The 25,195-nt window shown below is 51.0% G+C and overlaps 1 protein-coding gene and 1 long non-coding RNA gene across 3 annotated transcripts in view; both read right to left on the reverse strand.

The window, feature by feature from the left end:
• Nucleotides 1-207: 207 nt before the first annotated feature.
• Nucleotides 208-5,256, reverse strand: IRF2BP2 (interferon regulatory factor 2 binding protein 2). Of its 2 annotated transcripts, XR_015802366.1 has the most exons (3): nucleotides 4,081-5,256; nucleotides 2,945-3,856; nucleotides 208-821 (listed from the first exon to the last, which is right to left on the reverse strand). XR_015802366.1 is itself a non-coding variant. In XM_088161514.1 (2 exons), exons 1-2 carry the CDS (start codon nucleotides 5,111-5,113, stop codon nucleotides 3,135-3,137), a joined length of 1,755 nt encoding a protein of 584 aa, XP_088017640.1. In that variant the 5' UTR covers nucleotides 5,114-5,256; the 3' UTR covers nucleotides 208-3,134. The 2 variants fall into 2 exon arrangements, 1 of the variants encoding a protein (XP_088017640.1); XM_088161514.1 differs by having other exon boundaries at nucleotides 208-3,856.
• Nucleotides 5,257-6,826: 1,570 nt separating this feature from the next.
• LOC148224318 (uncharacterized) overlaps nucleotides 6,827-25,195 on the reverse strand; it is a 170,514-nt gene continuing 152,145 nt past the window's right edge. Inside the window, exon 4 of the long non-coding RNA XR_015802367.1 lies at nucleotides 6,827-8,755. This is a non-coding gene — a long non-coding RNA (uncharacterized LOC148224318). The remainder of the gene's footprint in view (nucleotides 8,756-25,195) is intronic.

Raw genomic sequence — 25,195 nt, forward strand, 5'->3', positions numbered from 1 at the left:
AAAATGCATTAAGTATTTCAAGTTCCTAGTTGCCCTTTGCTTAGTGTCAGAAGAAAAAAAAAGAAAAAAAATTAAATGCCAAACTGGCAGCAGGTTAGTTCAGCAGCTATCAACAAAAGCACCGTGCAGTTGAACTGCCAGGAAAAAGTATCTTTGAAAAAAAAAAGTAATGGAAGTGGGCTGAAAAAAAAATATAATCACACAGTCTTCATTAAAACACTTTTAATACTACACAAGTTACAGTATCACCTTTTAAAAAGTTTAAAAAGGAATATTAACAGTAGCACTGTTGCAGCTAAAGCACTTCAAAATAGGAAAAAAAAAGAAAAAGAAAAAAGCTTGGAGCCCAGGAAGTAGTAATAAAGGGAGAATCCACTGGAGCATTATTGTAATTGAGCAAAGCAACTAAAAGGAAAAAGCAACATTCAATGTGAGAAAAATGAGCTATGTATGAACACCCTCGATTTTTTTTAAAATTCCTTTTTTCCTTTTTTTTTTTTTTTGTTTTTCTTTTGTAGTTCTGAAGTTTTATGGTAGAGATTAGACTTGGCTGGGGGCTCAAAGTCAGCTGAGTGAGCATAGCCACCGTGTGCCATTTCTTTTCCATCTATGTTGTTTCTGGGCCACTGCCTGGCATCACCGGCTGGGGAGTTTCCATCCTCTCCAGGAGTCACAGAGCTGCAGGAGTGGGTGGCTGGCAGGAGGAGGAGGAAGGTGTGCTTCCCTACAGGCCGAGTCACACCACTGTCCCTCGGCCCCAAAACAAGGGTGTGCTTTGTCAGGAGCAGGTCTCACCCTCAGCATGCTCACAGCTGGGACACCTGATGACACAAAAGGGGGGGGCTCTTTTAGGCAGGCTTTGGAATTCAGTTTTGCTTCTTTTTTAAGCATAGGGATACCACCTTAATCAAAAACATCAACTTCATCCCATGTAAGGTATTATGCCAAGCAACTTTGAAGAACTTGTTACCATCTATCAGCTCAAATTCCATTTTTTTTAATAAAGTGCCTAAATACACATTTACACAGATCATAGTGGTTCCAAAGAATCCTTTACAGTTGGCATTTTTTTATATATAGGTATATATATAGGTATATATATATAATGTGCGTTTTCTTCAAATTGGCTAAATGTGTTTACATAAGACACCAATCTTGACTATAAGTTTTAAAGCGTAATATTGACTCAATGAATTTGTTTATCATGCAAGTCTTATCTTTTATACATTGACCTGTAATATGGAACACAATGTAGTGGGTGTGCTCATCAAACACTTCATAGAAAATTACTGTGCATGTGCAGTTCTGATCTTCAAATACTAATAATGACCATTTCTTTTCTTTTTTTTAAAAAAAAGTAGTCTTAAAAAAAAAAACTACTCTGCATTAAATTGCAGTTTGAACATTATCACAATAAGAACAGTTGACTAAAAAGCACCCAAAAATCTTCAATTTTATAGTTGGCTGAACAGATTTTTCCTCCTCCTCTTCTGATACTGGAAGTGTTTATTAGCTGGTCCCTGGGAAGGGACGACCTTGCCACCCTTTTGCTCAGAAACAACCGCCTATAACCGAGTTATAAACACCTCGACAGAAGGGCTCATACAGCTGCAGTGTTGCCAATGAACTATAAACAGCACAAAAACATCACTATAAGACTTGAACTATTTCTAGTAACCAATGATTTATTGATTTTAGAAGTCTGCTTGGTGATGCAGAAGCGTGATCAAAAGAAGTGGCTTTACAAAAGAGTTCTCCAAAGTAGCTTAAAAGGCAGGGCCAGGGCCATTATGTGCAGCCCTAATTGCTTTCATTTCAACCAGTTTATATTTTCATTTTCAAAGAATAGCAGTAGGTTTGTTTCAAGCATACGTAATAAGGAAATTACAGGTTTCCTCCACCCACATTTGGGCTGTCACTGATATGCCCGCGGGCAATTTGGCAGAGCCTCAGTCACTGCTGTCACTGTACCACACCGTACCTGCCACTACTTGGAAATACCAGGTCAGCGATAGTAACAATAGCAACAGCACTAGAGGTGACTGGTAAGCAAAATCAAAATCCATATGCACTATCTGAAAATTAAAGTAAAATAAAATAAAGACTCTTCCCCACATCCCCAGCTTTGTCCAAAGACACAAAAGCCCCACAAGTGACACTGAAGACCTTTAGAAATGGCAGTGCTACATTGGCACCTTTGCCAATCATGTAACTAAGTTCGTTATCAAAATTCCACGTTATGGTATGCAATTGGTAAATAAATGCAGTTTTGTAATCTTACAACTGATCACAAGAACTGCGGTCAACTTTGCCTTAAAAAAAAAAAAACAAAACCAAAACACCAAACCAAAAACAAACAAACCCAGAAATCCCTAACTCAACAGCGCCTCTTGGACACCTCTCCACATCCTACTCTGGTGGCAATTTCCCTTCAGAAACAGTGAGCAGTTTGGGACTGGATCTGGAGGATCTTCCATCACAACCCGAGCCACGTGCTTCTGGGAGAAAGCTCTCCTGCTCCCTAAGCTCGCCTGGCCAGCGGGATGGCAAAGGGCATGCCTGCCTTGGCTAGCCACTCTTGTCCCCCAACTGCCTCAGACCAAGCCTGCATGCGACCAGCTCTACAGGACAGGGGCCAGGAATAAGGAATCACAGACAGTAAGGCAATCTTTACAACGTCAGAAAGTGTATTTGGCATTTAAAAAAAAAAAAAAAAAGAAAAGAAAAAACAGAAGAAACAAGTGCATACAAATACAGCTAGAAGCATTTCTGGTTTGCCAAGTGCTCTCTAAAAAAAGCAGCGCAAGTCACAGCCTACATTGAACAGTAACTGTCACCAGGGAAGCACAACAAATAGTTGCTATAACAAAAGGGAAAAGAAGAAAAAACGAAACAGAAAAAAAAGAGAAGAATTAGAAGAAATGCCTTTATAATAAGTACATACCTTTTGTCTTCAAAAAATATAGAAACACAATGTATTCAAAAAAATCAAAATTATACAGCCATGTTTATGAAGTCTACATTTCCCTTGTCTTGGAGATATATATATATATTTATATATATATATTTATAGATATATACAGAATTCGAGCAGTTCGAGTTCAAGGTGACGTCGGGCGGCGAGCATAGGCGAGTCACGAGTCCCTCTCCTTTTTCACTTTCACATCTCCGGCCAGGATGGTCGCGATCTCCCCTTGCATGAAGGCCCAGGGGACGTTGGAGCCGACCAGGGGACACTTCTCCCCGCTGGGGCAATACACCTCCCCGCTGGCTCCCTGCTGCTTGATGCTCTGCCGGGAGCAGGGGAAGCAGAACTTGTGGGAGGGGACGGAGGGACACTGCACGAAGTGGGTGTCTTCCAGGCGCTCGTGGCAGAGGGTACAACACAACGGGACGCTGGCGGCGAGGGACGAGTCCGGCAGGCTGGCGGGGTGCACGGGCTCCAGCCCGCCCGCCGCCGCCGCGTTGGCCCCCTGGCCCGGCACCTCCCTGCCGGGGCCCAGCCTTCTTTGGTTCATGGCGGAGGGCGAGGGGGGGCTGCTGCTGTTCCTCCGCGTGGTGGAGTGGACCTGGTTGGCGTCTTTGGAGGCGTGGTTGCCCCCGGCATTGTCCGCCACCAGAATGAGGGCGGCCATGGGGGACTGGCCGTTCTGTGCCGCCTCGGGCGGCGTGGTCCGGTTGGAGTGGGGCGAGGCGGTGGGCGGCGGGGGCGACATGAAGGGGGTGGCCGTCAGCGGCAGCTTCATCCCTTCCGACGAGGTGGGCAGCCAGGGCTGCACCTCCCCGTTGATCTTCGGGGGTCCAGCCTCGCCCTCCGGCTCGGGGGAAGGTTTCCTCTTCCGGGCGGCCCGGGCCCCTGCAAGAGGCAGAGGTGGGGGGAAGGAGGAGGGTAAGAAGGCAGCGCAGTCACAATGCATCGCCGAGCAACCGCGGAAACGGGCGCCCGGCCACCCAAGCGGCCGGGCCGCCGCCCCGCACGCCCAAACGCGCCCGGCATCCCCCGCCCCGCATCCCTGGGGAGCCCCCCCCGTCCCGCCCCGTCGTCCCCTGCCCGCCGCCCCCCGGTCCCCGGCTCCTCACCTGGCTTGGCCACGGAGCCGTTGGTCTCGTAGCCCAGTAGCCTGCCGCTCGCCATGCCCGGCTCTTTTTTGAATTTGCTGTCGAAAGGGGCAACGGCGTGGCCCGCATGCTGGTGCAGGGCCAGCAGCGTGTCCCGCACTGTCTTGGGCTTGGCCAGCCACTCCTGCTCGGCGCCCGACCGGCCCTTGCCCTCCGCGGCCAGCTCCGCCGCCGCCGCCGGCAGGCTCTCGGCAGAGCCCCGCTTTTCCTTGGCGCCGCTGTCGTGCTCCCCCGCCGCTCCGCCGCCGCCACCCGAGGAGGAGGAGGAGGAGGAAACGGAGCCAGGGCGCTTGTGCCCCAGCTCGCCGGGCTGCCCGGCCGCCTGCCCCGCCGCCTGCGCCGCCGCCGCCGGCTGCTGGGGCACGGGCACGGCCATCGGGGCGGGCGCGGCGGAGATGGCGGCCAGCGAGGCGGCGGCCGCGGCGGCGGCGCGGCTGCCCAGACCGCCGATGGCGGCGGGGAGCCCGGCGCCGTTCACCAGCGGCACTAGGGTGGGCGGCACGGCGTGCGTCCGCCGCGGGTTCGGGCTCTGCCGGTTGAGCTCTGGCGGCTCCTCGGGCTTGGGGAAGCCGTTGGGCACCAGGATCCCGTTGACCTGCCGGCCGCCGCCGTACTCGGCGCCCAGGCGGGGCGGCGGCCGCTCGGCCGCCAGCGAGTAGCGCTCCAGGGGCTGCGGCGGGGGCCGCGCCGCCGCCTCCGCCGCCGAGGGGTGGCCGAGCTGCTGCTGCTGCGCCAGGAGCTCCTTGGCGGAGAGCGGAGGCTGCTTGGAGTGGGGCGGTGGCGGGGCCCGGCCCTCGGGGAAGCAACCGTGCGCCCGCTTCAGCTGCCGCGCCGTGTCGATGACGAACTCCACGCGGTCGGCGCCCTCGTAGTTGACGCAGCCCCGGCAGACGGGCTCGGTGAAGTCCCAGATCATGGCCCAGGGCATGCGGGGCAGATCGCACAGGTAGCACGACTGCCTGCGGGAAGCAGCCGCCACCGCCGCCGACGACATGTCCCGGCCCCGGGGCAGCGGCGAGCGCCCCCCGCTCCGGCTCCGGCCGCTGCTTCCTCCGCCCCTCGTCACCGGAGTCCCGACGGGCAGGCTCGGGAGCCGCGGCCGCAGCGGGACCGTCCGCCGGGCCCCCTCCCCCTCGCCTTCCTCTTCCGTGCGCTGGAGCGGGGCGCGGCGGGCGCCCCGGCAGGCAGAGCCGCTGCGGGGATCGCCGCTCCCCTCGCCGTCTCCGCCGGCGGCGCTCACAGGGCGGCGGGGACGCGCATCTCCGCCGCGCGGCTGGCGCAGGGCTGCGGCCGCTGCCGCCCGCACGGCTCCCCCGCTCTCTGGCTACTACGGGGCGGCGCGGGGCGGCGGGGGCCGGCGCGGCGCGGCGGGGCGGGCGGGGCGGGGACTGCCACGGGGGCCGGGGCCGGGGCTGGCGGCGGCGCCGTGCCGTGCCGGGCTCCAGCCGCCACCGCCGCCTCTGCGCGCCGCCGCTTCGATTCTTCGACAGTGCCGGCCGCGCCTGCGCGATGGGCGCCCCCGCCCCGCCGCCGCCGCGATCCCAGCCCCGGCCCCTGCCCGCGCCCCCGCCACCGGCACCGCCACCGGCACCGGGGGTTCCTCCTGCTGCCGGGGGGCCGCCGCGCCCCCGCCCCGTCTCGCCCCCGGGGAGGGCTGTGGGAGCCCGGAGGGACAAGGCGAGGGGCGGGGGTGCCCCGCAGCTCCGTCCTTCTTTTCTGATTTTATTTTTATTATTGTTGGGTGTATTGCTGTTTCCCTCACTGCCGAGGGGCTTTGCCGAAACCTCCCACCCGCGGCCGCAGCGGTGCGCGGGGCGCCTCCCGCAGTGCGGGGCTCAGCGTGCCCCCTCCTGCCCCCCGCCCCGCTCGCCCTGTGACCTTGGGCACGGCGCCCCGGGCGCGCCCCGCAGCAGAGGGGTCCCCCCCGCCGGGCCGGTCATCGCCACCTCCGGGCAGGGGCCGGCGCCCCGCCGAGCAGTGCTCGGCTTTGTTCTCCCCGGCAGAGCAGGAGGCACCATTAGAAATAAATGTAACGATTACCCAGCTTTTTTTTTTTTTTTTTTTTCTTAACTGTTGTCATTGTGCACAGGAAATAGGACGTTCTAGATTTCCTGTCATTTTAAACCACAAACCAGCAGTTCTCTAATGCAGATTAGCGAAATTCACACAGACTAAGCACACGCCGTCTCGTTCCCAAAAAAGAAAAACCTGTTTCCCCGACCCCCTTCCACGATGTGAATCGCTCATCCGCCACCTGCATCCTCACTGAAACACAGGGTGGGGGCAAGGGAGGGAGCAAGAGAGGGTGTTCGCTCTCCTCGTTTGCCACGGGAGGTGAAGCAAACCCTCACCGGGCACATCTCGGCACGTACGGTCGGCTGCACGCCTTTGCCCGTGCAGGGTGAACACGGCGGAGGGTGCTCCCCCCGACAGCCGTGCTCCCGCCGCCCTTCCCACGGCGTTATGTAGGTTACGGGGGAGGGAGGGAAAGAGGGCGGGAGGCGGGGGCCGGCCGGGGCTGGGGAAGCTCTGACGTCCGTCGCCGCCGCCGGGAGGTGCCTCCCGCGGCTGGGGGCCGCCCGCCGGCGCTGCGGGGCTGGCCCCGCCACCAGCGCCGCCGCTCCGCTGCTCCTGCTCGGCCGGGCTGCGAGGGGCTTGGGGCGGACACCAGGGGCAGAGCCGCGCCTCTCTCGCCCCGCTGTCGCCTAGTCTAGGACTGGGTGTCGCGGCCGCCCGTGCGCCCCGGAGGGAGCCTTGCTTCCCCCTGCCCTGGCCTTCTTCTTGTCCTGGCGCTGGCTGCAGCGCCGGCCCCCGTGCCAGATTGGGTGACTTTGCAACTGCACGGCCGGCTGGGCGCCCTGGAGGCGCCGGGCTGACCATAAGCGAAATAAAATCCGGCCCGGCCCCCCAAGCCAGCCCCGCACGTTGTTGCGGCAGCCAGGGCTGCTACCCGGGAGATACCCCCGGATACGGCTCGGAGCATCCCTGCGGTGCCGGCCGGAGTCGGTGGGCAGCAGCAAGGAGAAAGGGGCAGCCCTGCCATGGTCCCGACGTGCTCCCGGAGAGCCAAGGGTTAACATCGGTTCGCTCTTCCCAAGCAGCCCTCCTTTCACATTGCATCAAAGTCCTTTAAAGCTGTTTCTCTTCCCTCCTCCCCTCCCCGGCTGGAAAGACGATTTATCCATGCAAGCTAAGTAAACAGATCTTTGTTTTCGTCTTCCACCCACTGCCCTCTTTCTCCAGCCTGAAGCTGGAGCCTCGCCAAGCCGGCTGCAGCGATCGCTGCCTCCACACACACACTCACACACACGGGGCGGGGGAAGAAGCCGGGTTTCTCGGGTGAGGCAATGCGCCTGCAATTGGCAGGGACAAGGCAGGAATTGTAATTGCACTTCATCATGTGATGGCTTATGAAAGAGGAAGTTTGGATGTTTTAGTCACGTACTCCTTTGCCCTCTTGCTTTAGCCTCCAGGTTCTCCGAAGGAAAAAATTACATATATTTATATATACTGGTGGAAAGCCAAGAAACAGCGTGTTTGCGCATTTCAGATCATGAGCAGAACTGGAGTGCTAGCTGAGCGAGGCTGCAGGGTAAGAAGAAAGCAAAGCTTTGAGCTGTGGCAGGCTTTTAACTGCAGGACAGAAAATGTGATCTGTATTTATTTTCCTTTATTTTTAATGAAAACTAGCTGCATGGAAAAGTCAAGATGAGCAGTATTCTGGTTTTGCCGCATTTGCTGCCTTTGAATTCATTCTGGTGGAAAAGAAAAAAAACAACAAAATCATGTTACCAAGCTCAATGTCAAAAAGCTGATAAAAAAATAGTGGCAGTGCTACATAGGAAATGTGGTTTATGTATCAAATCACAAAAAAAAATACCTCAAAGCTGCTGACTGTTACAACAGTAACTGCGCAGGAATCTAACAAATAATGCATTTGTCTCTTGTTCTTTTTTTCTGTTTTTTGAAACAGAAACCACCCTTTTGTGCCCGATCTCTGCGAAACGCCCCTTGCAGCAACACACCAAGGCTACAGATAGGAGCAGCAAGTGCTGGACGATGTCTTGTGGGGTGCAGGGCTGTGAAGGTCTGGGGCAGTCCCTGACCAAGGAGTACCATGGTAGAATGGATGAGGGTCCAGCATAGTGTGGAAGGCTTTTGTCCTGTTCTGGTGCGCCCAGTGCCATGGGTGAGGGAAGAATGGGACAGGAAAGGTTGGAGTGGGGCAGCTCTTTGAGATGAACTCTTTTTCCCACCCCCACATCAATGCCATGCCCCTTCTCACAATGTGTTTTTTTGCCTTCGTCAGTGAACCACACAGAGATCTTGCTGTGTTTTCTCTTCCTCCCTGCAGGTTCTTATATCCTTTCCCACCTATCCTCTGCACTGGCAGCAGTGATTGCATGCAATCACTGTCCCAGAGCTGTGCCCCTAGCCTGCACTTCACCCACATACCTATCCCCCCATGAGGCCTGCCCTTCCATCTGTGTCCAAACCAGTGTTCCTCACTTGATCACCTCTGCCCTTGGCATTCTTCTTTCCCTTCTGATTGAGGGCTGTCTCACATCCTTCTCCAGCAGATACACACTGCTTCCTCCATGGCTCTTATTTGCATACTTCTGTTGTGGCAGAAGTCCTGTAGGGTAATATCGAAATGGCCAGAGCCAAGTTAGGAAGGGCAATTATGCTAAAAGATGCTACCACTTCTCCTTCATTGATCCATAATGAATTATGGAGGTTGCTCTCCCAGAACTGAGAGGAGAGGCTGGGAATAGTCCTTGAAGTTTTGGATTTAGTCAGATGCAGGTGACTCTGGGCCAACAATGTTTAATCTAGTGCTATAGGGGGGGAAAAAAAAAGATACTGATGCAAATGAGGGTGTCATCAGGCACAGCTTGTTGACATAAATAGGCTTTGGACAGGCTCATGGTAAGCCGCTGATCCTGCAGATGTTTACAACCAGTTATAACTTTATTCACAGAAGCATCACTATGAGTGTAAAGCTGTGTGCACTTATGGGCTTGCAGGGTGAGAGCATGCTTCCCCAAGAGCCACTCGTCAGCAGTGTGCTGACGGCTGCCCTGCAGCCTGGAGCTGACTGCTGATGGCAGGAGCTGACAGAGCCACTGGCACAAAAATACTCCACTGAGGCTGGAGAGAGGTCACTGCACGAGCTCAATGTGAGGCAGGAAGTGCCAGAGGATTGAGAGGGACTCGAGCAGCTACTCAGTGTCTGCTATTTCCCCTACATGGGGCCTTTTATTAACTCCTTGAAGACAGCTGCGTTGAATGCTGCTGTTTGGTGTTAACTTCTAAAGAGCTGCGAGGCAACCAAAGCAGAGGCTGCCTAGAAGAGGAAACAGCAGCAGGCCAATCGTTTACCATTAGTTCACGGATATGTCCTGAAATACGGGGATGTGATGTACACTGCTATTCTGCTCCAGTGCTTTGCTCTAGAGAGCTTGGGCAGGGCTAGTTACCAGGGACTCGCACTGTGAGCGAGAGCCTGTGTGCTACTGCTTCTGCTCCATTGGTGGGCTCTGCTCTAGGCAGTTTGGAGAAAAATTTGCATGCTTTCTTTAAAAAAGGAGACAATTCTGTTTTTAACAGCGAAGTTGACTCTATGCCCTCCTTTCAAGTAGAAGTAGAAAAGCAGCAAGGAAAAGAGCATGGAAATACTTGAGAAATTCAGAGGTTACTACCCTCTGAAGAGAACGAAAAACTTCAGAGAGACACTTCCAGATACCAGAAGAAAGGGCAATTGATGTGGAAAAGCTTCCGCCCCTTATCCCCAGGCTGCGTAAATAGGCATGTCGGGTTATCCCATTTACACCCCGCCTTGGTGCTCTGCATTTCGAGCTACAGTCAGCAATTGTCTGCAGCCACGGGCGAGGGGGGCAGGAATGTGGTGGCCGGGGGCTTCCCGGGGCGCAGGCAGAGCGGCCGGCTGGCCGGGTGACCCCTTCCCAAAATAAACAGGAAGCCCAGGGAGCAGTGACCCCTCCGTGACACCGCGCTGGCTCTGCTCCCTGCCTTCTGTGCGGGAGTCGACTGGCTTCCAAATACCCTCAAAAAATTGGACAGGGGCGAGGACTCCACAGGAAACGTTACAAAATAAGAGCAGAAACAGATCGTCTGTTGAAAAAATTACAGAGGGCTTTAAATCTCCTTCTTTTTAGGCTTCTGGATAGTTGTATTCATTGTCTGTGCTTCATTCCCTTGAGCCCATGCCGATGCAGCTTGCAGAGTAGCTGCAGAGGGGCAGAGCTTCCCTCTCTGCAATGTGTGCAAGCGCTGGTGTGCCTGAGCAGAGCACAAAGAGGAGCCCCAAGGGGGCTGCGCCAAAGGCTTTCTCAGATGGGCTGGGGAGTTCAGGCTGGGAAATGCTTTTTGTGGGACTTGGCAGTAGGGTCCTCACACAAAATAAAAGTCAAAACCGAGGACCAGACCTTCTCAAAGTGTGGGCCAGGGCTATTAATGCTATTAATCCCATGTTTCCAACATGGGAGTTCCTGCATTACCCAAACATCTCCTCGAAGCAGCAAACTGGCGCTTGCTGACAGCTCCAGCTGGCAAATCACCTCCCGGGCCTGCCAGAAGAACTCATCGTCCCAAAAGCCTTCCTGCCTTGATGGCCCCCACAGTTTGGGGCAGGACAGGACCACCACCAGTGGGGCAGACAGCCCAGCCAAAGGGCGACTGTGCTGCTCCTGCCATCCAGGCTTCCTGGCAGCATTGGCCATTTTGCAATCCCGTTTTTCCATTCACACAGCAGCAGTTGTCTCGTCCTTCCTGCAGGGCGTGGACACCTGGAGGGACTGGGGGCTCCGGTGGGCAGGTGCAGATGGGTTTGGCCTCCATACAGATCAGCTAGTTAAAAAAACTCGGAGGAGAGAAAAGGGGACATGGATTCCTTTTCTGATTCCCTAGCAATTGCTAGGATTGTATAGCTACCGAACATTGGGTGCCAACCAGGCATGCCCACCTCGCCGGGTAGCAAGATGCACTATGCTGGTGTGCTCCCCTATTTACCCACTTCAGGGGGGTTGCTCTTTAGGGAAAGGACTATAATACAGGGAGTGGTGGGCAGCTGCTACAGGAGAGTCCCTTGAACAGACCAGTTTTCCTTCAGGAGGAATTTTCATCATTGGCATGCAAAGGCTGCAAAATGGTTCATTAGGCTGCAGCCTTGGTTTGTTCCAGGCACATTGAGATATTGTTGGAGTGCCCATGTTTCTGCTAGTCATTGCAGCTACACTATTTCTATTTTGCAATGAGACAAGAATCAACAGGAGGGTGCCCAAATCTGAGAAAGCACAGAATGCAAACAAAATTTGGTTTTGGCCTCCTAGCACTTCCTCTCATTCTCTCCCTCTCTTCCTCATGCTCAGGCAGTGCCCCTCCTCTGCGGGGAACCCCTTAGGGAGCATTCTCCTCTCTGCACTTCAGCCCATAGCCTTATCTTTTTGCTGACTGCAGTGTAATATGCTAAGTAAAAACAAGTAAAAAAGGATTTTTTTATCTTCTTGTACATTGTGTCATATGAGTAGTATGTTTATGTGTAGCAATGCTGAGGACCAACACTTGCAAGTTTAGGTATTAATGACTTATTTGTAAACTTAAACAGCAGAGTTGTATGGCATTACTTCATTCTGTCCATGTGTACTTTTGGGCAAAGAAAATCATACACCTCCCTTTTCCAGGCACCCACATCCCTTCTGCTCATGCTGAGCTCCAGAAAGAGGTGCCTGCTAGGAAGTACAGTTGAGTTCATATTCGATTGAAAGAACACCAGCAGCATTAATAACTGGTAGACCTGTGCTGGAACTGGCAATTAAACTCAGTCTCCTCCTACAAATTCCAGTCATTACAGGAGCTTGCCAAAGGCTGGGGCTTGCATATCGCTTAGTCTCCCAAACAGGACTGGATGAGGACCAGTCATCTTTGATAATGGGTCCTGTGAAGAACCTTGTGTCTTGCTTAAGGAATGGCCATGCCTGTGAGCTTGCTGGGGCAGCTGCAGAGGCTGCTTGCACAGCTGCCTCTTGCTGATGATTCAGGGGTCTTGCATGTGCTCATGGAAGGTGTCACACAGGCATCCTTCAGCAAGCCTCCCCTAACACGTCTCACCAGCTTCCACCTGCAGTCCATCACGATGAGGAGCACCAAGCAGCTGCCTCTTTGCTCCATGGTCTGCTTGCACTTCCCATATGCCTTGTGCAGCCTCAGAGGTGAATGACTTTTGAATAGTGCAGATCTGGGATGGGTTTCAGTGGCTGATCCAGAGGCAAGAGGATGATCATCTTGATCATCCATTTTCCCTCTGCCAGTTACTATTATTGCTAACTGCTGTTCCACACACATTGTAATTAAGTGGAAAAAATACAGACCAAATGAAAAAGAGTACAAGCCTCTCAAAAACATCTCTGCTTTAGCTGCAGCCTGACTCAGCCTTCAATTAACATTCTTTCTTAAAATAGTTTTGTTATACAGCTTTTGTTGAATCTTACATAATAGCAGACCAAATCACCACCCCAGAGCGCCATGCTGAAGAGAGGAGCTTGGCCCTGGTTTCCGGAGCACTTCTCATCCTGTCTTTGATCCAGATGGCCTTGGGCGTCAGCTGGGTGAGCTACCAGAGGAGAGCATGCAGGACACCTGCAGCTCTGCTTTGGAGGGCACGATGAGCTGGTGTTGTCAGCAGAAGAAGTGGTCCCATTCTCCCCCACCCCAGCTCTCGGTTCTGCTGGCGCTGCCATCAGCATTTTGCTTGTATGGCTGCTGGAGCAAATCTGGCAGCACCAAGAGCTGCTGTGCAACTAAACCTGCCCCAGTGCCACCATCCTGCTGTGGGTGCTTCTGCGGAGAAGGGAGCAGGTAGGGATGGGTGGCTGGGAAGGGACCTCAGCAGCAGCAGCAGCAGCAGCAGCAGCTTGGAGCTGCTGCAGAAGCTCCTCATGCTGCATCCACAGGCGTCCTACCATCACCCACCAACAGCTGTGGAAACCCTCCCCAAACTGACAGAGTGTACACTGAAGCGGAGGGAGGGACACATGGATCAGCTGGGCTTCCCAGGGACACAGAGCCATGCTGGAGATGGGCCTGATTTCCTGCCAGGACCTGAGGAGCTTAAGGGCTGGGCTCTGTATCCTGCAGAGCAAGATGACAGCCCTGCCTCCATCACCAGTAATGATAATGTGGGGAAACCCCTGCACGGGACTTCACTGCAGAAGGGTGTCCTTATCACTCAGTAACACTAAAAAAACTACCAGCATGATTTTTCCTTTGTTCTTTTCGGGCTTATGTCTAACAGGTACAAAACTAGAATAAAACACGTGTGCATGTGTGTGTGGGTAAATAAAATGGGAGTTTGTATTACAATCTCAAAAATTGGTACATGCAATGAGGTATGAGGTGAGGAAGATACTCCCATGTCTGCTTCAATATGGGGGCCTACTTGCCATTTGAAGTCACTTGCTGTCAAGTTTATGACTCCACAAATGCTCTCTGGGATTGTGAGAACCTTACCCTAGGATGCACCAAGCTCATGAACCAGGATGGTGATTCAAATGGAGAGAGAGCTGGGCAAAGAAGGAGTCAGGCACATCTAAACCTAGTATCACTCACCATTCCCAGCCTCAGTAAGCCAGTGATCACAGGGGAATGATGGTTCCCGCTGGGGGCAGCTCTGCTAAGTCACTGAATTTTCACTAGAGCAACATTTGGCCTGAGGTGATGATGCACTGCACTGCGTAACCATGAGGTCAAGGAGCCCTGCAGCTGACAGCTCACTCCTGCCTCATCCAGAGGACCATTGCATCTGCTTGGCTTAACTCAGAGTCCCAGCCTGGTCCACCACCAGAGCTGAAGGAGGATTGCTCCTGCCAGTGTCCCCCTCTGCCAAGGAGCTGAGGAAATTCCTAGGGAGGACAGGAAAGCCACAGAATGGGCTCAGCTCCTCTTCCTTTGGGAGATCCTGCAGTGGCATGCAACCTGGGAAGAAGTAGGTTAATGCAAGCAAAGCCCTTTCTTGTGAATTTTGCTTTAGACTAAGAGTTACGTGTTTTGGCAGACTTTTCGATGAATAGGTCAGCAGGGTGTGGAAACATATTCTAAAGCTTTCTGCATCCTTGCACATGCTTCTAGTTGCCGGGGGTTTTGCCTACTGCTTCACTTGGAAAGGTTTAAAAGAAAATGCAAATCATACGCAAAGAGTAGAGATAGATTTTTGTGCATACTTTTGGCACAGATTTTAGTCATTCCTTTGTCATTTGTGGAACAACAGTAAGAAAACCTACTCAGCTGTATATGATATGAAAATACCAGTTTCTCTGTTTACAAAGGGAAAAAAAATCCCATCACAACCTGCTACATGCACCTCCAGGTAGCATGCATAAATGTCCTTAGAACTTTCTTTGCCTCAGAAGAAATACAGGGCAAGTGGGAAGTGGGAAGAATCTGGACTTTTTCACATTTTCTTACAGAACTAGCATTGGTAATAAAAAATATTGTTTCATATACTTCAAAAAGATGTGAATGTTTCTGCATGCTAGGCTTTCAGAATCAAACTTCTACACTTGAAATATGAGAAAAATCATATGATCAAAAGACTAAGAAACTCTTTTCAGATGTAATCAAATACAATGTCCGACAGACTGGAATACTTAAAACCATTTTCAACCAATGACATGTCAAGACATGCCTACTTTGGACACTGTTAAGACATCCAGCCCCCATATTTTACATACTCTCCTAATTACATTCATATGTTCAGTTTCATATTTGACCTCTCTCTTGCAACAGAGTGCCAAGTAAAGCACTCCACCTCCTAGGTCTCATATAGGAATTATGGGAGTGTGGAGGATTCATGATTGTTTTCTTCCTCAAACATACACCAATAAGCAGTAAGGAAAATGAAAATTTTTTTTAAACCCACTACAAATGTGCACTTTAAAATTCAAAGTACATTCTGAGCTCTTTCTCTTGGCCTTGTTTTTTGGAGCACTTTGGACTTCACACCTCTAATGCTTCCTCCTTCATCTGGCATCTCACCAGCTACCAGGTTTCAGCTTCTCTGTATTTGGAGGAAAAGACTATTTGCACAAAAATTGCAACATTCCAGAGAGACAAACTGGCTCATCTCAGTTGTTAGAACTTTTGTCACTGAATCCAGTAGGTTCAGGTTTCCAGTGCACTGGGAATGGCTTTACATGAAACCCCGTGGAAACACTGACCACAAGACACCAGCTGAGAGAAATACAGTTTTCTTCCCTCTCTTAAATTCTCTAAGGAACCAAAGCCAAAAATCACATCACTGTCAGCAAGAAGAGGATTTGAAAACCTGATAAATGTGATTGCTTGGTTTGAAATGTACATGCTTTAAAAGCATGTTATCAAAGAGGAAAAGATCTGAAGGCACAGTCAAATGGTGGCCTTTGGACCGTTGCTGTTGTTTTGGTGAAGGAAACAGAAACTGTGCCTGAAAGAGCAAAGTAACCAGAGTGCATTTCACTCCCAGCTTGTTCTCAGGCAAGACAATGTTTTCCGCAAGTCCACAAGGCTGGATCACAGGCCCTCAGCCTTCAGCACATCAAGATTTCCAGATTCAAGACAATGCATCTACAATATTTTGGGTGAACTGTACCTTCTGTATATTTTGCTTGGGCAGTCAGGTTTAAGTACCATGTTGCTCTGCTTTCCTTCAGCACTGTTTTTGCAACCTTTTTTGTGGAGAAAGAAGAGTAATCCTCATGTAAAAATAATAGTATTGCAGACCTAGACAGCAGATGGTGTTATTAAATACCTGGGCAAAGTCTAAGGTCATAATGCTCTAACAATTAACAAGTTATATTGTCTATCACTTAATAGGTAACCTCCTGGTGTGGGATGTTTGCAAGGCTGAGCAGACTGGCAAGTGGTATCTTGTCCAAGCCCAGATAACTCTTCCAGTTAAACAAATATTTGACAACCATTCTCTTGCCTAAATTTGTTGCTACCAACGTGTTGGATAAAAAAAATATGATTCCATTTAATCTCCTAAATGACCCCTTTTGTAACTGACTATATTAGGTTTTAACTAGATGGTAACAATTCGAGTGCTTATTGATAGTTGCCTGGCATATAAGATAATTTATAGGAACACAGGGAGACAAATCCTTAGGGGATGCAAATCATTGTGAGTCTTCTTCAAAGTATGTCTCTGACTGGCTCCCCAAGGCACTGTGCCCATGAGGTGTGCTCACCAGCCAGCTTTTGTTGTCCACCATGGCACACGTTTTTTCCTACACGTGAGTCCACTGTCCTAGGGATTCACACGTTTATCTGCATTGATATAGTTGAAATTGAACCTTGGTAATATGTGTCAAGGCTGTTCTCATTGCATGATCTAATAAAATTTTCAGGCAGAGTTCCCTCTAAGGATTAATTTCATATTGCAACAACTGCACTTTTTCACTGTTTCCCTTGGTATTTGCCTAGCCTTCTCTGAACTTTACCTCTCAGCTGATGGGTGACAATTTCACTTCTTTAATGGCACTCCCAGGTGTGAGAGAAACATTGTCTATCTGCTCATTTACCTATTTCTTCCTCTGATGTTTCTTTCATGCTAGTACCTCTTAGGAAGTTCGCCCAGGCCAGCTGCCCAGGCCGCCCTGTTAAACAGCCACAGCCATTCCTGCCAATCCAGGTTATATTTTTGCTCGAGCAGAGCAGCTAGATCCTGTTGGCATGCCCGACTCTCAGTAAGGCTGCTCCCCTGAAGTGCAGCCTTCTCTTCTGACATTACCTTCTTTTAGAAGCGTGGGCAAGAGCACCTGCATCACTTTCAGAGGTGTAAAGCCCTCCATCATCTCTTCTGGCCCTTCAAAGGAACCATGCATCGCTCTTTGGGCCAGATCCTGGCTTTCATTTAATTACTGTATAGTGGCAAGTTGGGAGGCTAAAGAAGAGTCCTGTCACTGCCAATAGTTTCACACAGTACTTTTCCTCAACAGTAATTGCTCTCCTGCTAGGATCCATGAACTTGAGAACAAAGTACATTTTATTATTTACAAGGGTTAGATGACAAATACAAACAGATGGTGTGAAGATGACTCCTAATGCATAGTGATCAAGGAATTTAATATTCATGGGTAAAGGCCTGGAAGATTAAGTAAACAGATTCAAATGTGCAGGGGAAAGTATCTCCTAACAATGCATAAAGTCAGCATGGCCTTTTTTGCCCTTTTACCACTTGGCTCAGGGCAATTAACATAAAGGAAAAGACTGGCCAATTTTCCAGTCTTCAAGCATCCAACTTGAGCAGCATCTTTATAAGGAAGCCCTCAGCAGGAATTTTTGCAGGGCCAAGAAAAAACCCTTCTATTTTGCTGTTGAAGAGGGCTACAAAGCCTGAGCGTGCTCCAGTCTGCTGCAGCTGCCCTTATGTAAAGCAGTTTTACCTGAATGACAGTGCTGTTTTAGCTGGGACTGGTCGGATGACTTACGATTACTCACCCGAGCAAGGGTTGTGCCACTGAGTCTCACCACACCACTTCGCTGCTAATGATACTTCTCGTGGCAGAAGCTGGGATTTCACTGATGCTGTTTTCACATGTAGTCATCTTGCAGAGGCAATTTCAACACTGATGAATATTACGAGTCAGGTCCTCAGTATGAATCATCCTGTCCTTCCAGATGACTTTTTCTTTCTGTTGTTTACATCAGAGGCAGGGAATTTTGATGCTTTTTTGTGCCTGTGACTAAAGGAGTGTTTGATATGGGAAGCGATTTCCAAACTCTCTTAAGTCATCCCTCTGTATATTTCCTTTTGTTGTTGTTTTTAGTCGTTTTGAGCATAGGCAGATAGTGAGATGTTTCTAAGGTACTAGTGACTGAGGGCTGAATGCACATCAAGAAAGGAAAAGCAGGGGGAAGGGTTTATTAATCCTTGTTTGGGCTGGATTATGCCCAAAATTTTGCCCTGAAACTTTGATTTTCCTTGTCAAGATCAGGTTGTTGAACAAACAGATTCTGTGGGATTTGGTCATCCAATTGACTTAGATGATCACTCAGCCTCAAAAAGGTGCCCATGGAGTCAGGAGCAGGGCAGCAGCTCTGAAGTATCTGTCCCCCTGCCTTCTCTTGAAAAAGCCCCTTGCCAGTGCACTAGTCAGGATTCCACAGCCTGCAGAGAGATGAGAGAAACTAATGGATGGGGTAAGGCTGGGGAATGGTTGAGCTCCAAGCTGCAGTATGCAAAGGGTGGTGGAAAGCTCCCCATGAATGTGGAGGTGAGCTCTGCCCCCAGCACTCCACCACGCTACCTCCAGGAGGAAAAATTATACCTCAGACTCAAGGAAAGGAACTGCTATTTGCTCTATTTTCATCCTCCTTCAGTAGCTGTAGCCACCACAGCTATTCTTATGGCAGCCTATCAAATTTCTGAAGGCATCAGGCACCTCTTTCTTATGATCTTGCTACTCTGCCATGCTTTCTCCACAGCCCCTGGCAGCATCCTGGAAATGGTATGTGATACCTGAATTCTTTTAAAGGCTGTCGTGAGGAAAGGCATGTTTATTGCCATGACTCCAAGGCTCAGATTTCCAGAGGGGCCAAACTGCTGCACAAGTAAGTCATGCTGCTCACAGCAGCAGGGGCACAGCATCTCCATGCCTGGTATCCTCCCAGAAATTTGCCTGGCTCTGTGGATGCATTTGGTTGATATGGCTATGCAAGCTGGGATACAGCCCAAGAAATGCCGCAGAGAAACCTGCCCTGTGAATAAGAGCCTTTGTTAAGATAGATCCCATCTGTACATGATTTCATCAGCTCCATGAAATGTACAGGACATTCATATGGTGAAATAGGCAGAGTCGCTGTTCCAAGAGAGAAAAACCCTTCTGTCTGCTTTTCCACAGGAGACTGTTGCCATATGAGGAGGTGAAACCTTCTGTGATGCTGTTGTGCTCTTAACCACAGGATGGGACAAGCACTGTGACCATACTAACATCGTCAGGAAAATGATATGCATGGGGAGGCATCAAAAGCACACCCAAAAAATTGGCATTGCCCTCTCCTTTGCCTTCTTTTCCTTAAATATGGAGCTGCTTAAAGCAACAAAAATACAATTCAGGCCAGCTAACAAGCAGTCCACAGTGCTGAAATACTCCTGCCGTCCAAGCCAGCTCCCTGCCAGCGATTTCATTTACCATATGTTTGGTGTGGTTTTTGGCAGAGTCAGCCTGAGGATTTTTTTGGGCAGGCCTGTAAAACAGTTTTTCCCTGCCTCCACCCAAACGTGAGCAGGTCCTGTCTGCCACCATCATACTGCTGTGCAGGGTCAGTCTGGCTGTTTTGGACAAAATTAGTCAGAGAGGCCTCTGGAAAAAAGCCCAAAGAGGGCTGATTCATTTTCCATAAGAGTATTTGTATTAAGGACACAGTAGGAAGATGACTTCTTCAGCATCACGCCCAGCCGCTGCTGTAGCTGCTTTCCCCATCACGCAGTGATATCCCCAGGGGTCAGCCCCGTGATCGCTGTGTGCTTTCTTGCTGGAGAGGCAGCTCGAGGAGGCTGCAAACAGCAGTAAAGGTAGATCTCAACAGGAACAGGGAGGACCAGCAGTACCCAGCAGCAGTCCACCAATAAAGCATTTCTGCAGATGCCTCATTTTTCTGGTTTGGTTTCTGTTTCTTTGCTGTGAGTGTCTGCTAGGTTTGCAGAGGAAGCTGCTGAGCTGTGAGCCAGGGCAGCCCGTGCTGGCCTGTCTCTGCAGCCTGAAAGCCCAGGTCATGGCAGGGGTGGCGCCTGCTCTCCCCATGGGTGGCAGCTCAGCCGCCCAGTGCGATGCTGCCAGGTAAGAAGGCTGACAGCTTTCCCAGGGAAGGAAATGGGAGGGTTGGGTGCACGCTGGGAAGGATTAGCTCACGTGGGTGCCAGTAAGGAGCAAACCTGGCAGGATTAGGACACTTTTCTCCAGGCGTTGGATCTAGTGTCAGGGATGGCTTGCTGCAGCCTGTCTGCACGTCGTGCTTCTGCTGCCTGCGGCAGGGCTGCCCAGCTGGGGCACAACCAAAGCAAACTGCAGCATGGGGAAGGCTGCTCTGGAAAGCCAGCACTGGTGATAATGCACCTGAACAGACCAGCTGCAGCTGCAGTGCAGTCCTGCCAGATGGGATGGAGGTGCTGGGTAATGCTGGAGGATCACACTGGGGTACAGTGCCCCTTTATCCCAGGATGCACTATCCAGCCATACAATCTGTCTGGTGTCATTCATCTAGGGCCCAGGACAAGTCTAGCTGACTCAGAGAAAAAGAAAAGGGAATTGCAACCCACATCCCTGTCCTTTTTGAAGCAGATTCCAGAAGGTGGGAAGCTGTGTCTAGCTGCCTCTTTCTTTCCTGCCCCATGCTCAGCTCACATATTCCCAGGGGAATAGCAGTATTTCACAGAGACAAGTCATGTTCACCCAGCAGAGGAGCTTTGCAAAAGAGTCACAGGTTGTCTGTTCAACAGACACTGTTCTTTAACTTCCTGACCTTAGGGAACAGCTTTGCCAGGTAAGCCCTCCAAGCAAAGATGGAAAAAACCCAATAGCCTGCAGGGCTACGATTCCTCCCTCCCTTTCTGCTGAATTAATTGGCCAGGCACTCTGTCCCCTCTGGAGGAAGGCATTGGGATTTGGTCTTACCTCTACATTTCTGTTCTGTGAAGCAGCGTGTCTGATCATCCTGATTCACCCTGGAACTGAGATGTGGAATTTGGCTTGATACCCATTGGAAGGAAATTTAAATATTCATGCCTATAGCAATTTCTTTTGCAGACTACTCCAGCAAGCAAATGTGTCCCAGCTGGGATCCCTGCTGTGCACAGCATGGGCAGGAGCATCTCTTTCCCTGCCTGCCTCATCTCGTCCAGCTCCGGCCCATCCCGGGGCTGCTCCTGGAGGCACCAGACCTACATGCCGTAGGACCGGCATATGTGCCAAGGAAGCTTCCGTGTACCCACAGGAGGGCTGGGGGCCCTCCCCGAGTGGGGACCTGCGGGGGCGATTCTGGCTGAGTCAGTCAGAGGAGCGCTGCGGCTGCCCTGGGCACCGGCCCCTTCTCGCCCTCCTGCCCCGAAGGCACAAGCTGGCCTTTAATCAGCGTTAGCTGCGCGCTGGGAATGTCAGCACGGCTTCTGTAGCACTAATGGGTCTGTGCTGCAGCAGGGCCGGTGTGCGAGCCCCGGTGACTCAGCACGCACACCCATCCATCGCACAGCCCTGCCTCGGGGCTGGCAGCGGCGTGGGGCGGCCGGCACCGACACGTGCGGGGATGCGGAGCTTCTCTCTTCCCTCTTCTCAGCTAGGGAGAAACTCTTGCAAATTTCACAGACCTTTCTAGCTAAGGCAAACAAAAGGGAGATTAATTCTGAGTGGGGGAACTGACATCACTAAACAGTAAGGGCATTGCTAAATGCGAGTGGCTGGTTGTTTTCCTGCAGAAGCAGACGTGGACAAGAGCAAGCTTAGAAAAGACGGGAAAAGCGGCAGGGCAAGGGCAGGGATCTCTGCAGAGAGAAATCGGCAGATAAAAGGCAAAAGAACAAAGGGAGAGACGCTGGGGAAATATGACTGAGCAGATGCATTGCTTATCTGCCCCTGCATCAAATACAATTCCTGTGTGTAAACCAAAAGCAATGACTAACCCAAAGCCGAGGACTGGCCTGTGGGAAGGGGTTGTGCTGTTGTAATCAAAGGGCCAAAGTTAAACAAATTTTAAGTTAAAGCATTGCACACGTGAGCTGCTGGTGGAATAAAAAAAAATTCGGCTTTATGGCTTCCAATGGAATATCGTAAACACGTTGGCTTCCTGGTGCAAAGTGCTGATCCTGTACAAATGCATGCTTCCATTTGTTCAGAAATTGTTGACAAGTGTGCTGGCTGCCTTTATGCTGGATAAGGCACGGTTTGTCTTCCAACAGGTGGTTTAATGCCAGGGGGAAAAAAATTGAGAGCCAGAATAAGCACATGGTACAGAATTTTGGCTCTTCCAGCAGAAATGTGCCTGGGAGTTCACAAATAATCCTGATCAATCTCATCCTGGGTACTGCCACTTGTCTTAATTTTCACTTAAATCAAAGCAATTTTAGTTTAATTGGCTATTTCAGTTGAATATATGTCAGTACAAATGTTTCTAGCTCTTAGGTCCCAATATAACTAATTTTCCAAGGCAATGCAAATGGCAAGAGAAATGGTGCTCATGATTCTTAGAGCATTAACACATGCATTTGACAAACACCTGCCCCTGTTTTCGGTGCTAGAGGACCCCTGTGGTGTGTGGGGTAAGCTTTCCATGAGGCGCTGGGGCCAGGCAAGGGATTTGGGCAGGGGCAGATGAGAGAGCCATGGCAGGAGCCAGTGAGAGCCACGGCAAGGAGCTAGTAGGCGGGAGTGGCATCTTCCAGCCCCTGAGTGGGATGGAAACCTCCTTCCCCGGGTTTATTGCTGCAAGGTGTGGGCTCACCTGCTCACTCACCCTAACCTGCCCTCACCTGGGGTTTGAACTAGCTCGTCTGGCCGAATTTTTGAGATGACTGGATGAGTGTTTGTTTCTGCCACCTCCGGGAGAGGAGCAGTGCAGACAGATGTAGGCGGCAACATCTTCAAATTACAGCTTAATCCACAGCAGCTCATGAGTCAGGGCTGTGACTCACAGGCAGAGACAACTTGGCGTGAGGGGCACGCAGCTCCTGCCCTGAGTGCCTGCCCTGCCTGCATACGGTGCAGGCTGCACACATCTGCCCTCCCAGCGCCAGCCCTGCCAGCTGTGCTGCTGCAGGAGCAGCTGCTGCAGTCCGGGCACCGCAGCCTCCTGCCACAGCCAGGGGTTCCAGCAGCACTGCAGGCCATGGGGACATGTGTCACTTCTGTGGCCAGCCCGGAATAAATTACTGACAGTGTGGCCTGGAGGTCCACGTGTCCTCTAAATCCTCTAAACTGTGTTTCCAGAGCAAAAAGAGGGTGGAGGCATGTTTTTATACCGCTGCTTTGCTTCAAATAACTGTTTAGATATAAAAATTAACTCCCACACATCCTGCAGCTTCTCGAGGTTTTACTTTTTCTTTCACTCTGAGAGAGATTAGTCTTTGGTGACTGAAGATCAAGAATGTTTCTACCCGTATAAGTAAGTCTGTTGGTGCTCAGAGGAAATGGGTTTTCTGTGAAGGTCTGATTTTAGGTGAACCAATGATATGAGCTGCATCAGTGTTCCAGGCATTAAAGGCAACCCTGGATTTTTTAAATGTGTTGCATGCTCAAAAAAACTGTCTACCCTAGGCCAGTCCCAAGGCGTGAATATTAATGAGAGTTTCCCCACATGAACAACATATACTGTCACATGCCTTATGCCTGCCTCGAATTTAAAATAGCCTGGTGCAGCCATAGGGAAGTCTCATGTCACTGTAACTCCACATCAACCGCAGGTAAATGCTGTGGGTGATACTGTTCTGCTGGGATGCATTTCCAAGTAGCTTCCAAAACAGCTCTCCTGTGGAGAATGGACTTGATCTGTACAACTGGACTTTGAGGACTCCAGGCTGGTTTGAGTGCACAGGGGCAGAACTGTTTGTCTCACTATTTCCACATGGCTGCTTTATTTTTAACTGCCAGGACTGAATTTCCCAAAAGGACTGCATCCTCACAGACAACAGGATATTAAATTTAAGTGAGACATTTCCGCAGTGGTCACTCTTTTTCCAAAATCCACAGAGAATAGGGCGGCTGTCAGAGCAAATGTGCTGAGAATGGGTGCTCCATGCAGCACAACTCCTTCCCAGGGGCCAGTGTCCCTTCTGTGTCCTCCCCTGGTAGGAGAAGGGCAGGACAATCAAAGAAGCTTCTCTGGCATTTTGTTTGAGTTACAAAAAGCTGATAGCTGGGAAGTTTTGTCCTTTGAAGGGACATGTTTAGTGTCACTGCCTTGCTTCAGACACCTGCCATATGTGGTGTTGAGAGCAGCTCTAAGTGGGACAGTGAGGTTTCGTTTGTGTTTCTGAGGAAACCTGTCTTTTATTCCCAGCACACTGGTGTTGCCGTGCTCTCCTTTTCTGATCTCCGACTTGCAAACCTGTCCATTGCTCCCTGCATATCTGCACTTCACAGGCATCATTGCTTTTAACCAGCCTCTGCCTTTCCAGCCTGTGCCTCCATGGAGGGCTGGCCATTGGCAGGGTGGGAGCAAGCCTGGTGCGGGGGCATTTCTCAAGGCATTCTTGCCTTGTCTCTTTCCCATAGGCATTTGCCCTAAGCTGGCTATCACTTCTTTGAAGTCTGACATACAGTAAGTGTGTTTACTTAGAACAGGGAAGTAGGAAAACACTAATGGTGAGCAAACTGACTGCGGAGGCAAAGATCTCCACTTCTCCTTTTTGGATGTTTTCCCAGCTCATAGAAGTATCTCGTTGAGCCTGACTCAGCCTGTGTCAACAGATCAGCAACGACCCGCAGAGACATCCCCCATCACCTCTCCCTCCACCAATCCCCCCGTCCTGTGCCAGCCTGCAGTGGCTGGAGGCAGGGAGGGTCTGGCTGGGGTGGTTCCTGCTTCCCTCAACACAAAGAACACCCTGGCTTCAACAAAAAGGGTGAGGCTGCCTCTGTGTTTCTGTGGCATGCAGCGATGACTGGCATTGCCACACTTTCGTTACCTCTTTTGTACACTGTATTATGAATATCCCTTCCTCTTCTCCCTCTGCCCTCCAAAGGTTCATCAAATCTGGGAATGAGCAGTGAGGGGAGTAGTGCCCTTTGCTGCTGCCCTGTGCTTTCCTGCCACCCCTACGTACCCTTGGTGAAGTGCAGGCAGCAGCTGTGGGATGGGTAGGCATGGTTGTGCCTGGAGTTTGCTCCCATTGGGGGCACCAGGCCTCCTTCCACACAGCTGCTTCTTTCAGGCTGTTTCTGAAGTTTCCGATGAGCTCGGAGGAATTGCAACCAAAGTACTCGGGAGATGTTGCAACGGGACATCTAGTTATAGTGAAAACTGTCTTCCTTCTTCCCCTCTCTAAATTCTTGCTCATGCTCAGCCCTGTTCTGTGAGCCATGGAGGCTCA

Source organism: Sturnus vulgaris, chromosome 3 (genome assembly GCF_052056855.1).
Source record: "Sturnus vulgaris isolate bStuVul1 chromosome 3, bStuVul1.hap1, whole genome shotgun sequence".
Lineage (NCBI taxonomy): Eukaryota > Metazoa > Chordata > Aves > Passeriformes > Sturnidae > Sturnus > Sturnus vulgaris.